This window comes from Podarcis raffonei, chromosome 5, assembly GCF_027172205.1.
Source record: "Podarcis raffonei isolate rPodRaf1 chromosome 5, rPodRaf1.pri, whole genome shotgun sequence".
NCBI lineage: Eukaryota > Metazoa > Chordata > Lepidosauria > Squamata > Lacertidae > Podarcis > Podarcis raffonei.
The window spans coordinates 44,551,098-44,565,264 of record NC_070606.1 but is presented as its reverse complement, the minus strand read 5'-3'; the positions used below and the strand labels follow the sequence as shown (position 1 = coordinate 44,565,264).

General features: G+C 39.6%; 1 protein-coding gene across 2 annotated transcripts in view; it reads left to right on the top strand.

Annotated features, from left to right (window-relative positions):
- Positions 1–14,167, top strand: part of DOCK1 (dedicator of cytokinesis 1) — a 346,150-nt gene that overhangs the window by 311,211 nt on the left and 20,772 nt on the right. For both annotated transcript variants that reach the window (XM_053388897.1, XM_053388898.1), the window contains 4 exons: positions 660–746; positions 6,058–6,234; positions 7,391–7,474; positions 12,045–12,182. In XM_053388897.1, the coding sequence (XP_053244872.1) occupies positions 660–746; positions 6,058–6,234; positions 7,391–7,474; positions 12,045–12,182 (486 nt within the window). The remainder of the gene's footprint in view (positions 1–659; positions 747–6,057; positions 6,235–7,390; positions 7,475–12,044; positions 12,183–14,167) is intronic.

Here is a 14,167-nt window from a genome sequence, read left to right as displayed (position 1 = left end):
TATCAACCTTGCCTCAACTGATGCAATTTGCTGGGTTCTATCATTCCCAGTCAGCATTGGCTAATGGTCAGGGGTGGTAGGAGTTGTAGTCCAGCAACACCTTAAGGGAAACAGGTTCCCCACCCATGATTTTGGGCTATGACCTTGATAAGCCCAAAGGAGACTTAAGAAGTTCACCTTCTACGAAGTAGATAGGAGTTGTGAAAACTTTCAACAGTTACCAACTTCCATGTTAGGAGAATATGCTCTGCTGTCCCACCTTCAGTAATGTACTGCAAATCGGATTACACAGCTATTTATCCAAAGTAATAAAAGTGACAAGATAACAAGAATTGCAAAAACAGATTGCAATGCACCCAAGGTAGGGTAAAAAAGAAGAGAGATTTTTAGCACATGCATGCAAGCACATGTGTGCACATACAGAGACTCTCAGAGAAGAAACATAAAGTTGATCTAGTATGGTAGATGGAAGAGTACTCCTCCAGCTCATACAGGCAATCCATGAGATTTCTTTTGGTGCATTAAAAAAAGCCAACTTTGTAGTATCTGTATACTTGCAGTTAGGCTTTTTGTGATAATGGAGATATAAATGATGGGTTAGGATAAAGCCTATCAATCTGCTAACATTCTACTTCAAATCTTTTCTCTTAAATTTGCAGAATATGTGGATTGAGAGAACCATTTATGTGACAGGATATAAATTACCTGGAATTTTAAGATGGTTTGAAGTCAAATCAGTTTTTATGGTAAGATCACATGGCTGCTATTTTTTTATTTAAAAACTGAACGTGTACAGTTTGCTGATCTTACATTATATGAATACTGCTTCTGATGTTGATGCTATGGCTTAAGTTCCTGCCCTTCTGCTTCAGGAACCTTTGGCATGGTACATTGTGGTCCTCCTGATCACCATAATATGGTTGACACCACTGGTTAATTTCTTCGTACCATGGCAAATCCAATCTCATTATAGTGGGTTCAACAGTGAACTTCAAATAAGTCATAAATATTTTCTATCTATTATTTTCTAGCAACTGAGGACCAATAGTCCCATACAACACAGTTTGAACAATTATCACAAAAAAGTCCTCCTCAGCTTTAGCTTTGGAGACCCTGGTGTGATATAACACTTAAAACCTTTATGCATTTTATTGCATTGTGTGTGATTTGTGTAGTCTCCTTAATTAGAGATGCATGTTGATGTTTATTTTAAGAAATTTATTAATTAAAGACACAAACTAGGCAGTTGTAAAAGTCAGCACCGACGTCTTATCCATGCAGCATTAAGTCACTTATTTACTTGTTTAATTTGCAGCTATTCCAACTTTTTCAGTGACTCTAAAATGTTTTGCTGGTGTAAATATTACCAACAAAGGGGACATTTTTTCTATATCTGGAACATACCTTATTAGCTCCTTGTTCTTTTCCATAGTATTTTTAGATGAAAACATGTAAATGAAAAGTGACTATACTTTTCAGAATAGTATACACAGCCATCCCCACCTCTTACATGCTTATGTGTGACTGTGTATATATGCGTGACTCTAGGAAATAATAATATGTGGTTGCGTGTGAGTCAATCACGCGGTAGTGGGGAGACGCCTGTAATTCAATTCATACCCTGATATGGCAGAAGAGATAGGGGGAGTCCTCATGGCTTTGAGGAGACACTCCCAGGAGCCCGAAGAGGACATCAGAGAGGGCGGAGGACGTCCCAAAGAGCCTAGAGGTGCACCAGGGCTTTGTTTACATACTCAGTCTCTGCGGCTAACAGCTGATGTGTGGGGTAGCAAGGTTCATTCATTCATTCATCCATTCATTATATTTTCATGCCACTTTTCCACACAATCATGGTCAGAACAGCTTACAGCAAAGAATCAGGGATGTATTTCAAACAAACACTACTAAAACATTTTCATAGTAACATAGCTAAACAACAAATATAGTAACCTTCCAAAAAACACATTCCAGTACTATAAATATAACAAAATTACTTAAACAACATGCAACACCCAATACAAAAAATAACAAGGGAGCTGCACAGTTTCACCTTAATCCTACAAACACCCCTCCCATGATGTTGCTCAGTGTCCCTCTCCTGTAGCAGATTGGTATATTGCTTCCAAAGGCAAAGGTTGGAGTAGTTGGAAACACCTCTCCCTTGATGGTAGGTTGGGGGCAGAGCGAAGAATCTTGAGCAGTCAGTTATTATAATAATTTATTGCAAGCATTTTATGTTTAAATTTTAAACCCTGCTAATTCCAACCTGACACCAGCCACCTGTCTATATTTCTTTGTAGCTCAAAGAAGGGGGGTGGGGAGTATTAACTTATAATTTTCATATGACTACACACACATTATGCTGTCCAGGTTAATTTGTTTGCATTTGCAATGAAGATAGAGGTAAGGATTCAGATAAACATTGACTTGAAAGTTTGAACACAGATTTACATTGTAATAAATCAAGACATAAGCAAACAGCAGAAGAAACTTGCCATTTGCCTATGCTTAGTGTAAGGAAATCAAATATTAAATACCAGAAGTCTTTACCAAGGCACTCTTAAACTTGTAGCCATGGCATTCGTAGACAGCACTGTCTGATTCAGAGATGACTTCTCCTTGATATCAAACATTTGTTTCAGAAATGTGCTGTTTGAGAAAGAAGTAGAAGACAGCTTAGCTTCAGTTGGCTGAAAATGTGTGATCTCTTTATAATATCTGTGTTGATGGATTAAATAAGATCATTTAATACCCAGAAATACCGTTGCAATGCCAAATGATCCCTCAAATCTTATGATACTACAGTTAAACAAAGTCTGTGGATTTAAAAGAACAAGGTATCCAGAGAACATTGGTGGGTCAGATGCATATATTTTTATTCACAGTATTGTGATTCATTACAGTGATTCAGTACCACGTGAGTTTAGACAGTTTTTTATATTTTTCCACTAACCTGGAAAAGGTTGTCTGGTTCCAGAAGGTATCCATTACTCTTAGTCATGAGAAGGAGGGCAGGAAGTGCTGACAGAATTAGGCAATATAAGGCAAGGTGATACGGCAAGTACTACAGTGAGTTCTAGAGGGCTGGAAGACTTTGAGTGAAAGAAACAGCTGGCAAAACCAAGCAGGATTACACTGAATAAAACTCACAGGAGAGGGAACCAAGAGCAATAAAGAGGAGCTAGATCAAATAAGCTAAGAAATCAGCAGAAGTCAATAATCAGAGATGGTTCTGGTGCTACATAAGAAGTTGTAGCTCAAGAGAATGTATAAGTATAGGACATTTAATAAATCTTTTGAGCCCAGGATCTCATGCAAATTTAATGGAGATGGTCAGCAACCCCAAGACTGCTGGCTCAGATTGGTGAAATTTAAGGGACATGGGTGGCTCTGTGGTCTAAACCACTGAGCCTAGGGCTTGCTGATCGGAAGGTTGGCGGTTCGAATCCCTGTGACGGGGTGAGTTTCCGTTGCTTGGTCCCTGCTCCTGCCAACCTAGCAGTTTGAAAACACGTCAAAGTTCAAGTAGATAAATAGGTACTGCTCCAGCGGGAAGGGAAACGGTGTTTCCCTGCACTGCTCTGGTTTCGCCAGAAGTGGCTTAGTCATGCTGGCCACATGGCCCAGAAAAACTGTCTGCGGACAAACGCTGGCTCCCTCATCCTGTAAAGCGAGATGAGTGCCGCAACCCCAGAGTCGTCTGTGACTGGACTTAACTGTCAGGGGTCCTTTACCTTTACCTTTAAGCATGCAAGAATCGCCCTTCTGGATCAGACCAGAGGCCTATCTAATCCAGCAAATTATTCTTGGCCATGCCTGTGGAAACATTTTACTTTCTTCATATGTTATCGTTTGGTCGTAAACCACTTCTGTTGATAGATACAACTTTATGCTAGAACTCCCTGAGAGCTCAAGGTCAAGTTGAACCCTGGAACTACAATACTGACCTTCCCCAAAGAAGGATCAATTCTATGGGGCTGTTCAGATGTGAGTCCTCACGTTTACACTGAATGCATGAGGCATGGGTGGGATCACATGCAGTAGCTATGGCCGCATGTTCAATATTACATGGGGAAGGGGCTATGCACAGCTCCTCCATTTAAGCAAGAAGCCAGCCAAGGTGCCAAACTCATGACTGTTGTGAAGTGTGGCCAGCAAGATGTCAGCAGCATTGGGCGTGCGACCAGCAAGTTCAGTCCTGCTTACCTCCCAACCATTCATTGAACTCCTTAATCCTTTTGTCCGAACAGTTTTTTCATTAGTCATTCCGTCTTCCCCTCTCTCTGGTTTGCCAGTATAGGTCTTCCTAAAAAACGTGATGAAGTGAGAGAAAGGATTAGACTAGATTTAATTACATGGATGTACATTTAGCATGACTAGGCATTGTAATGAACCTGTCAGTGGCGAGAACCAGCCTTTGGGCGGTGTTTATTGGGAGACATGTCAGAATTCTAATTGTACACATGCCCCACCCCAGTATTACTGGAAACAATGGGTGTTGACCAGGATTATGTGAAATACTCTGTCCATGCTCTTCATTTGTCCTTCTTCTACACAATGTTTTGTGAATATGCACAATGACTGATGTTTATGTACAGTGTCTAGTCAACATATTTAACCACAGCATTTTTATCTGTATAGTAACGTATTTCTTTGTTATTTTTGAAGATGCAGCAGACAAATTAAATCTGCCTGTCTATCTACGTAGCTTTGTTCTGACCACACTACTGGGCACCCTAGAAGCAGCATTCACTTGGAAGGACAGCGTGCAAGGCTTTACTCATTCTGTAACTCAATTTATGCCCCATACTGACCACATTTAAAAGTCAACGGTGTCAGATGCAGCAGGGAGGAGGAGAGATTTGTTTGGCAAATGCAACAGAACTGTTTGTCATATTACTTTGCATTCCAAAATAATGCACAAAACACACTTTAAAAAATGATAATTAAGGCAAGTTAGATGTAATCAGAGTGCAGGTGTAGGAGTGACAATTAGAAAGATTTGATTATAAGTGCCTTTCAGAAATGCGTTATGTTACTGATAGGTAGACAGAAGTGTTCTTATGTAAAGTTTATGCAAATGACTGTAATCAAATACAGACTTGCATTTTTTTACACATTCCAATTAACCCCTTATCTTTTCTATTCTCTTATAGTATTTGTTTGATTTTTAAAACAGTCATTGGTGACATGGGCAGAACCCCCTTTTGATTCTTATAACAGGGTTTTGACCAAATCATTTCTCCCCTGCTTTTCAGCTGCATTGCAAACCACTTTAGAAATTCTTTAGTGTTTCAGACATCACCTGGCATAATGCACCTCAATAGGAAAAGAATACAGCCTTGTGGCTCTTTAGAGGTGGGAGGTAATAGACCCATCCAGGGTTCAACTTAGGTAGGTCTATGGAGATGCAAAATTAAAAAAAAAAACAACTCTATTGGCATGGCAAGCATTCTAAATACAAGTCACATTGCCAACAGGTGAATGTAGTCAAGGGTCATAAGTCATCCATTTGGAGGCTGATATGACGGTGGGATTTGGCTCAGCTAAGTAATAGCCTGGTAATGTGATTTAAGATTAAACAGATGGATGTAATGCATTTGCTTTTTAGCTGCCATGAGTCTTAGGTGGACCAGGCTGTATATCTTAATAAATTGGGTGGTGTTGCTGTTTCAAGTGCAGGCCCATGCAGAGCTTGTCTGAGACCCGGGGCAAGAGTCCTATTAGAATAACGTTATAAACTCAAGCAAAAAAAACAGCCGGTGCCTGGTTGGGGGACCCAGGTGTCCTGGGGCAAGTGTCCCCAGCTGCCCCTCCCGCTGCAGGGCCTGTTTGAGTGAATACCTGCATAAGCAAATGCAAATGTTATATGTGGATCAAGGCTTAATGTGTGCTCATTCTGGTGTTTTAAGAATGATAAGAATATCAGTTCTTGTTCTCATTGCTGAAATGGAACTATAGTAACATTATTCTACTTTGAAATCAGTTGACAGTTGAATTTAGGCCAATATGTAATTATTTTTCTAATGATTTTTTGTGTGTGTGCTATTGTCTCAGGTTGAAATCAGCCCACTTGAAAATGCAATTGAAACCATGCAATTAACAAATGACAAAATCAACAATATGGTTCAGCAACATTTGAGTGATCCAAACCTGCCTATTAATCCTTTGTCAATGCTGCTAAATGGCATTGTAGATCCTGCGGTTATGGGTGGCTTCACCAACTATGAAAAGGTATGTTCATTCAGTGTTCTCTGTGTAACCATGTTGGCTCTCCGGTGATGAGAAACCTAGAACTTATATATACTAAAAGTGTATCTAATTATTAAATTAATGGATGATCCACAGGATATTTGTCTTTTCTAGGAACCATTCCAAATCTTTACTAATGCAAATACTTCTGAAAATAGGCTTTTTGAGGGAAGGGACAGAACGCAAATCTACTCCTCTGAGAATCACTGAAGCTGGGGACCAGCAACCACCCACGTTGAATAAGGATCAACTGGGGCAGCATCTGTGGTTTATTTCTGTTCTTCAAGCTTTCTGAGATCCAACATGAGGCCTTTTTCGGCTGCCCACAGCAGCATTTGATGTCCCTCCCAGCCCTCGTTCTGCCTTCTCAAACCTAGGTCATAAAGGTGCTGTACTTTGGGAAGGAGGTTTGAAGGCTCTGACAGGGTCCTAGGGTCCTCCCTCCCTCCTCCTTCCCAAAGCCTAGTTAGCACTTTCCCAGCTTGGGCGAAGAAGATTGAGGGGCTCTAGGATCCTGCCAGAGCCTCGCACATCCTTTCCAAACTCCGAAACCACACAGCTTACCTGGCTTTGAGTAGGCAGCATGAGGACTAGGGGAAGTGTCCAATTTTGGCTTCACTTCCCCCCACTCCTGTTTGTGCTATCGAATTCTGTACAGTGGTACCTTGGTTCTCGAATGGCTTAGTTGTCGAACAAATCGGCTCCCGAACGCCACAAACCCAGAAGTAAGTGTTCTGGTTTGCAAATGTTTTTTGGAAGCTAAATGTCCGGCGCTGCTTCTGCTTGAGTGCAGGAAGCTCCTGCAGCCAATCGGAAGCCGCTCCTTGGTTTTCAAATGGTTTCAGGAGTCGAATGGACTCCTGGAACAGATTAAGTTTGAGAACCAAGGTACCACTGTACTGGCACGCCTTTCTTAGTTCCTTGGTACCCTCACACTAGTGAAAGCCAGTTAGCACGGAAAACACACTTGTGTACCTATGTGCCTATTTCAACAATGCTACTTTTCTGCATATCACTTCCCATTTGAAAAGTTCATATTCTATTGAAAATGGCTAAATAAGTGTATTCACTTTTTATTAGTTCTTCTACATTGTCAAATGTGTAATTTCTTTTGTAAAATGACATTTTTTCCCCTTAGGCTTTTTTTACTGAAAAATATGTGTATGACCATCCAGAAGATCATGAAAAAATTGAAAAATTGAAGGACCTAATCGCATGGCAGGTAAATCACGTCGTCAAGGAACCAAGTGGCATTCAAAGGCAGCCTGCTGTCATTTTTGACAAAACTCAGCCATCAAAGAATTCACTCCAGTGTATATGTTTCTATGGCATTTCAAATGCCTTGAAACAGGAGTTAAAGTTCATCTTTCTGTGTCTGACATAGTTTGTCATTTTATACTCCCAAATTTGACTAGCACTATTAACCCACAATTTTATCTCCTGCTGTTAAGTTCACAATTTAAAGATCTGAGAGCACTGGAACTTTCAGCTTAGAAACTATCATAGTATAGTTTAGTTCAGTGTGGCATTTCCTCCCAGCTGGGACTGATTTACCTCTAGGGGCAAAAGAAGAAGAAAAGGTAAGTGATAGGTATGGTAGCTTAAAAGTTCTGCTGTAAATATTCACTCTGGAGCTCTGCAGGAAGGCTGGACCAGACTAAAGATTCACATTCAATCTGAATACTTATTTTATGCCAAGGATGTGCTAGATGCAGAACAGAGTTATGGGATGGAGACTGAAGCATTAGGGACTGATAGCTGGAGTGGGGCAGATGTATGACCTTTAGGTTTTTCCTAGAACCATGGTGTATTTATGAAATAAATGAATAAAAAACACTCTGTTGTACTTTAGCCAGTTTGCTCCACATGGAATAATCCAAGCGTTCCTTAGGATGCAGCCAGTTGAATAAAGTAACTTCAAATCCAGTGCATCTTCGTTTACATCCCCTGCTCAAGACAGTATTTTCAATAAACGCAACGTCAGGCTTTTTCAGCCAGGACATGTGCCCAAATCACCTCTGGGAAGCAGAGACTGGAATCATGGATGCCCAGTCAGCCGATATTTCTTTCATGTATCTGTATCTATTTGAGTCAGTCCCTGTGATGGAAAATGGAATTGGTAACCATCACAACTGATCTTAACAAAGAGAGGAAAGGAAAAAGCACTGCCTCTGACCTACCTAGATTAAGACTAGGATAGTTCTGAAACTCCTGTTTTCATCTGCTTAATTGTGTATATAAGGGAGAGGATTCTGTAAGATGTTCCTCTTATTCACTGTTCACCTTGCAAGATTATGAAGAAAAATAGTATTAATTATAGAAAATTGTGCAGCGCTACCTTTTTTGGATCTTTCTCTTTTTAATTGTGAAGCTCAAGTACAGTAGTCTTTTTTTTTTGTTAAGGATTGCTGTTATTACTGTCAAATGCTGAATGTATTAGGGAGAAAAACTAGAAAGCTCATTCCAGCATCTGTTGTATAGTTATATGCAAATATTGTGTGTTTGGCCTCAGGATAATTTTATGATGCATTTCACAGATGTGACTGACTGCTTTTTAAAAAACAACAACAACAACACTGCTACATTCATGTTGTTTTATATTCAGTTGTGTCCTTATTATAAGAGGAATAATTTAAATTTCCAGGGGCCTATATTTTAGATTTTGAAGAAAGCTAAGATATAATATTCAGAAATTCTCTATGGACCATGAAAGTATTGCTGAACAAAAACTCGTGTGGTCCTCTGAAATTCTATTGATTCCCCCACCCTGGTAAGCTTTTACAACAGATTGGATTTTAGGAGTTTTCAGTCCTACAGAGAAAAATAATTTGTTCCCGGGAGACTAACTTAATGTCAGCACTGTGTCATTGCCCCTAATAACTATGTTAAAAATGAAGTTTAATGGTGCTCATGGACACACTGTTTACCCAGAAGAGAATTAGCGTGCTAGCAAAATTTATATAATATTGCAAGGTTGCATATTTAACAATACACATTTATTTTAATACAGATGCACATCATTTCCACCTCTCTTGTGCATTTCCATGTTTTCTTGCTTAAAGCTAAGAAACATAAACCAACCAGATTAATAGAAGCAAACTTTTTCCCCCTTGATATTGCTGCAGCTAGGAAGACACGGCGATGAGTTTTAAATGCCACATCAGAGTGTCCAGAATTAAACCTTTCTGTAAATTATTTCATTTGTTCCAGAAGGCAAAAAAGTGCCATTTAATTAGTTTAAATTGCTAATTAAATTAATTAGTGGCTTCACAAAAATGTGACAAAATGCCATGGCATCCCCCCACCCCAAAGATATGAATACATTCCTTCACATGATTCCCATCCACACGCTTTGCCCAAAAGCAAGGTGAAGTTAATCAACCAAGCAGTGTAGCAATGGCCATTTCCAGCACCAACTGCATGGAGTGTGCTCCACGTGGCGAACAATTTGAGCAGGAAGAACTTCAAATAAATGCTTATGTAAAGATGTGGTTATCTGGTATGGCGAAAGCCCAGTGCAGTTCAGTGCCTATTGTGGTGCTGCCTTGGCAGCACTACCTCAATGGCTTCCTCCACCTGAGGCAGCTGCTTCTCTCTGCCTCATGGATGGACCGGGCCTGTCAAGGACTGACAGCACTGGCTCTCCCCACTGATTCAGTCTTGTGGTCTCCAAGGAAGAAAAGGTGAATGCTTTCTTCAAACCTCTACTCCTCCTCAATGCGAGGTGTTGCCAGAGTGCTCTCCTTATTATAAGCTTCATATTTTTGCCTGTGACTGGGTGAGTATGCACAGTATGGGAAGGGCTTTCTGATAGGTAGGGAGTTAACAGTCCTTTGCCTACACACTGGCTGAGGTTTACATTCAGTTGGTTTATTTGAACCAGGATCTATTCCAGGGCCGAATTAGACCCTGAGGCCTTTTTCTGACCAGTGCACCTGGCTCTTTCCACCGTAACATAAGCAAAACAGCGGCCCCGAAGTCCTAAATCATGCGGTTTTCAATGTAAATGACAATAGTGCAACATTTTTCATGATTGTCCAGTCCACCAACGTGTTGATATTGCTTTAGCAGATACCGTATTTTTCGCTCTATAACACGCACCCGACCATAACACGCACGTAGTTTTTAGAGGAGGAAAATCCGTAGGCATGCCATCCGTAGGCATTCCCTCCATAACACACACAGACATTTCCCCTTACTTTCTAGGAGGAAAAAAGTGAGTGTTATGGTGCAAAAAATACGGTATATTCCGTGATGATTTTCTGAAGTGGGCTGCATCACTTACATCACATTCCATCATTTATCATATTTTTAACCTGTAAAAGTCAGGAATGACCCTGCAGCAAATACGTTAGGAAAGCTAGCTTCTCTTGTGGCTTATCCTTCCCTGGTCAAAAATAACACAACTGTGGTTCCCTGTATTTAATTGCCATATGGAAGATAGCTGGGAGTTGCTCTTTGGTGATTAACAAAAAATATGCTTCATTAGTTCTAATCAAAGTGGCAATTTTAATGTTTATTTTTTTCCGCTGCCAAGGACAAATCCATATGGGCTATAAATACCCGTGGCTACAGTTGAAATATTGTGCTTCTTTGGTCTTTTCCTTCAAAAGTGCCAAGAGAAGCAGCAGCTGTGTGCTGCTAAATGTCAAGAAAACAAATTTTATTCAGGATTTCATCCTGACAAGATTCATTGAATTTGTATAAAATGCAGTTCAGTTATATTGTCTTCCATACTTGTAAATCTTCTAATTTAGATGGATGTTCAGCGATGTTGGGGGGTGGGATCTGTTTTTAATCAGTATTATGGTTTAATTATGAATTATTAAGCAGAAGCCTCTTAGCTTGATTGCTGTGGAGAATATAAAACTCCAAAACTGTGTATCTTGGTAAAAGATTTCAGCCCCCACCCACTTTTAAGTTTGAGGGAGAAGAGACTAATAGGAGGTCTATAGCTTTGGGAATGAAATATCACTCTTAAAACATTTTAAAGGTCAGTCACATCTCCACACTACGAGCTAATTATGTAATCTTACCTTGGCATGGGTATTTTTTGACAGCGGCCCTGCACATAAATGATTATTTTCAATTATAAAAAAGGAATAATTTTGCCTTTTCTCAGCTCTATCTCTCCCTCTTCTAAAAAATTGGAAAACCAATTTCCGATTAGAAATTTAGGATTAGCATTGAACACGTAGTTTTCTATGTTTTATTAACAAATACTGATGTGCACAAAATGCAGTAGAGTATTTTGTTTTCCAGTGTGGTGCAAAGGGTCATAAATAGCATTTGTTAACCAGAAGCAGGCTTTGTTTCTTTACTATTTATTCTCTGGAAATCTGTTGGAGCTGACATTAATAGTGTAGCTTGAGCGTAGGCATTCATCAGCATGCTAATTTAAGGCGTGGTATGCCTTGGTATTCTTTTGAGCATAATGTAAATGGAATATTTATTCATCCTGATTAATTTAGCTGTGCATCTCAAAATGTGATGACTCCATTTATTTTAAAAGACAAAGAACTGAACAAGAACATGCCCAAACTGTAAATATCTGGGTGTTTGTGGGTTTCTTTGACTAACCACATTAGCAACTGCACAGATTTGCACAAACTCATTTTCCCCCTAAGAGTCACTGGAGGCAAAAGTGAGATTGTGCATGTTCTTGTATAGTTTTCAAAGGTGTTACAATTCCACAGCACCTTATATGTTAAGATGAAATTCCTGTTTTGCTCCTTTTTTGTTCTTTTGACACAAGACCAGAAAATTAATGGAAATATAAATTTCTGTTTCAGATTCCATTCCTGACAGAAGGTATCCGAATTCATGGAGATAAAGTCACAGAAGCACTTAGGCCATTTCATGAGAGGATGGAAGCCTGTTTTAAGCAACTGAAAGAAAAAGTTGAAAAGCAGTATGGTGTCAGGAGTCTTGTAAGTAGTTCTCATAAAATATCGGTTTTAGAATGGGAAATGTAAATAATGTTAAACCTTTTGTTTCCCTGTAGATTCTGCACTATTATAGGGGCTCTGAGGCAGAATAGGTCTCTATCTTCTCAGAGGATGCTCTGTTTTAAACCCAGTTCCATTTCTATTTAATATGACAAAATCAATGGTACCGTCAAGTGAAATTCAGTGTTTTATTAAAATATCCATAAAAGTAAGACAGAAGTTGTGAACAGGCTTTCACACAGGTATACTTAACATAAGCAGAGCCATAATGGATCAGATCAAAGACTTTGTCGAGCATCCTGTTCACCCAGTGGCCAAACAGATGATTATGGGAGACCTGAAAGTAGGGCATGAACACAACTGCTTTCCTTCCACTTGCACATACTGCCTCTGAGGTAGGCAACACACAGCCCTTATGACTAGAAGCCGTTGATAGTTTTATCCTCTGTGGATTGGTCTAAACTCATTACTACAACCACAAATTCCATAGTTTAACTCCTGCACTGTGTGAAGAAGTACTTATTTTGTTTCTCCTGAATCTTCCAACATTCAGCTTTAGTGGATGGCCTAAATTCTAGTATTTTGAGAGTATCAAAACAACTCAATTAAAGATTTGGCGATAGCCATGTCATGATAATCCGTTGTAGCAAAAACAACAGAGGCTTGTAAAATCTTAACATCTTTTCAGTTTATTGTGGCATAAATGTTCCTGGGTTAGGACAGTCTTTAGTCTGATAAAGTCTTTAATTGGCAGGCGTATGCATATGTTTATATGTTTGCATATTATATATTTACATTTAAATGGGTCAAAAGAGAAATATATACATAGTGGGACCAAAAGACCAGTAGTAAGCAATAGATTTGTCATATTTCTGTGCTGAGCCAAATCTATTCAACATGGCTAGGCGATGTGTAGCCCTCCAAATGTTGTTGGGTTCCAACTCCTATCAGCCCCAGGCAGCAAGGCCAGTCATCAGGGATGTTGGGAGTTGTTGTCCAATGACATCTGATGACCCCAGGTTCCCCTGGGTAAGTTCAGAGCAGAAGCAGGTCACAGTGTGGGGTGAAGCTGTTATGCTAGCCTCCCAACAGGTGGTTCACTGTTGCTTAATCGGAGGGAGATGGGAAGGCTGCAGGGGGATCAGGGCAAGAGCATGTCAACCTTCCCACTGTCTTATCCATGCCCCTTCCAGAGACTTGTCTGCTGGGAAGCTAGCATAACATTAAGAAATGGACAATTATGTTCTGTAGTGAGATAGGTAACCCCAATTTCAGCTGGGTCCAAATAAATAAATAATGGTTAAGCAATTTCATGCTGGAATGTTCCTTTGAAGTTTCTTCGTTGAAGTATAGTTTGAAGTCAGGAGTGCTTGCAGGAGACATTTCAGTATTCTGTGAAAAGATTAGTATACATAACAACATTTTCAAGTATTTAAGAGTGACCAAATATAAACCCTAAGAGGTAACCAGAAACATTAGATTTTACAGTATACTTTCCAGGTTCACTGTGAGAGACCTGCTTGGTTTAAAATCAAGACAGTATGCATTTTTTTACAGTTTTGTCATGAGATTAAATCCTCAGGTGGTATCTGACACCTTTTTGAAGCATCCGCCCTTTGAAGTCAAAGGCAGGTATCAAGGAATAAAATTTGTGAAATATCATTTCCAGGGGGTTAGCATTATATCTGCATCAGGCCTATTTGAGTGGCTTTATTGGTTTTATGCTTTGGGCGTTAACTAAGTAAAACTCCTTATATTGGTCTTGGATGTTTTGTTTGGAATAGCTGCATATTTGAAATGGAATTTATAATGCACTAAAAAACAACAACATAGAAGTGCTCATGTAATTTATTCCCCCTTCCACACTTTATGATGAAACAAATATATATGCACTCCAAAATTTCTCAGAAAATGTATAACTGTAAATCTTGAGTGTACAAGCTCAATATTGCTCTCTCTGCTTTTGT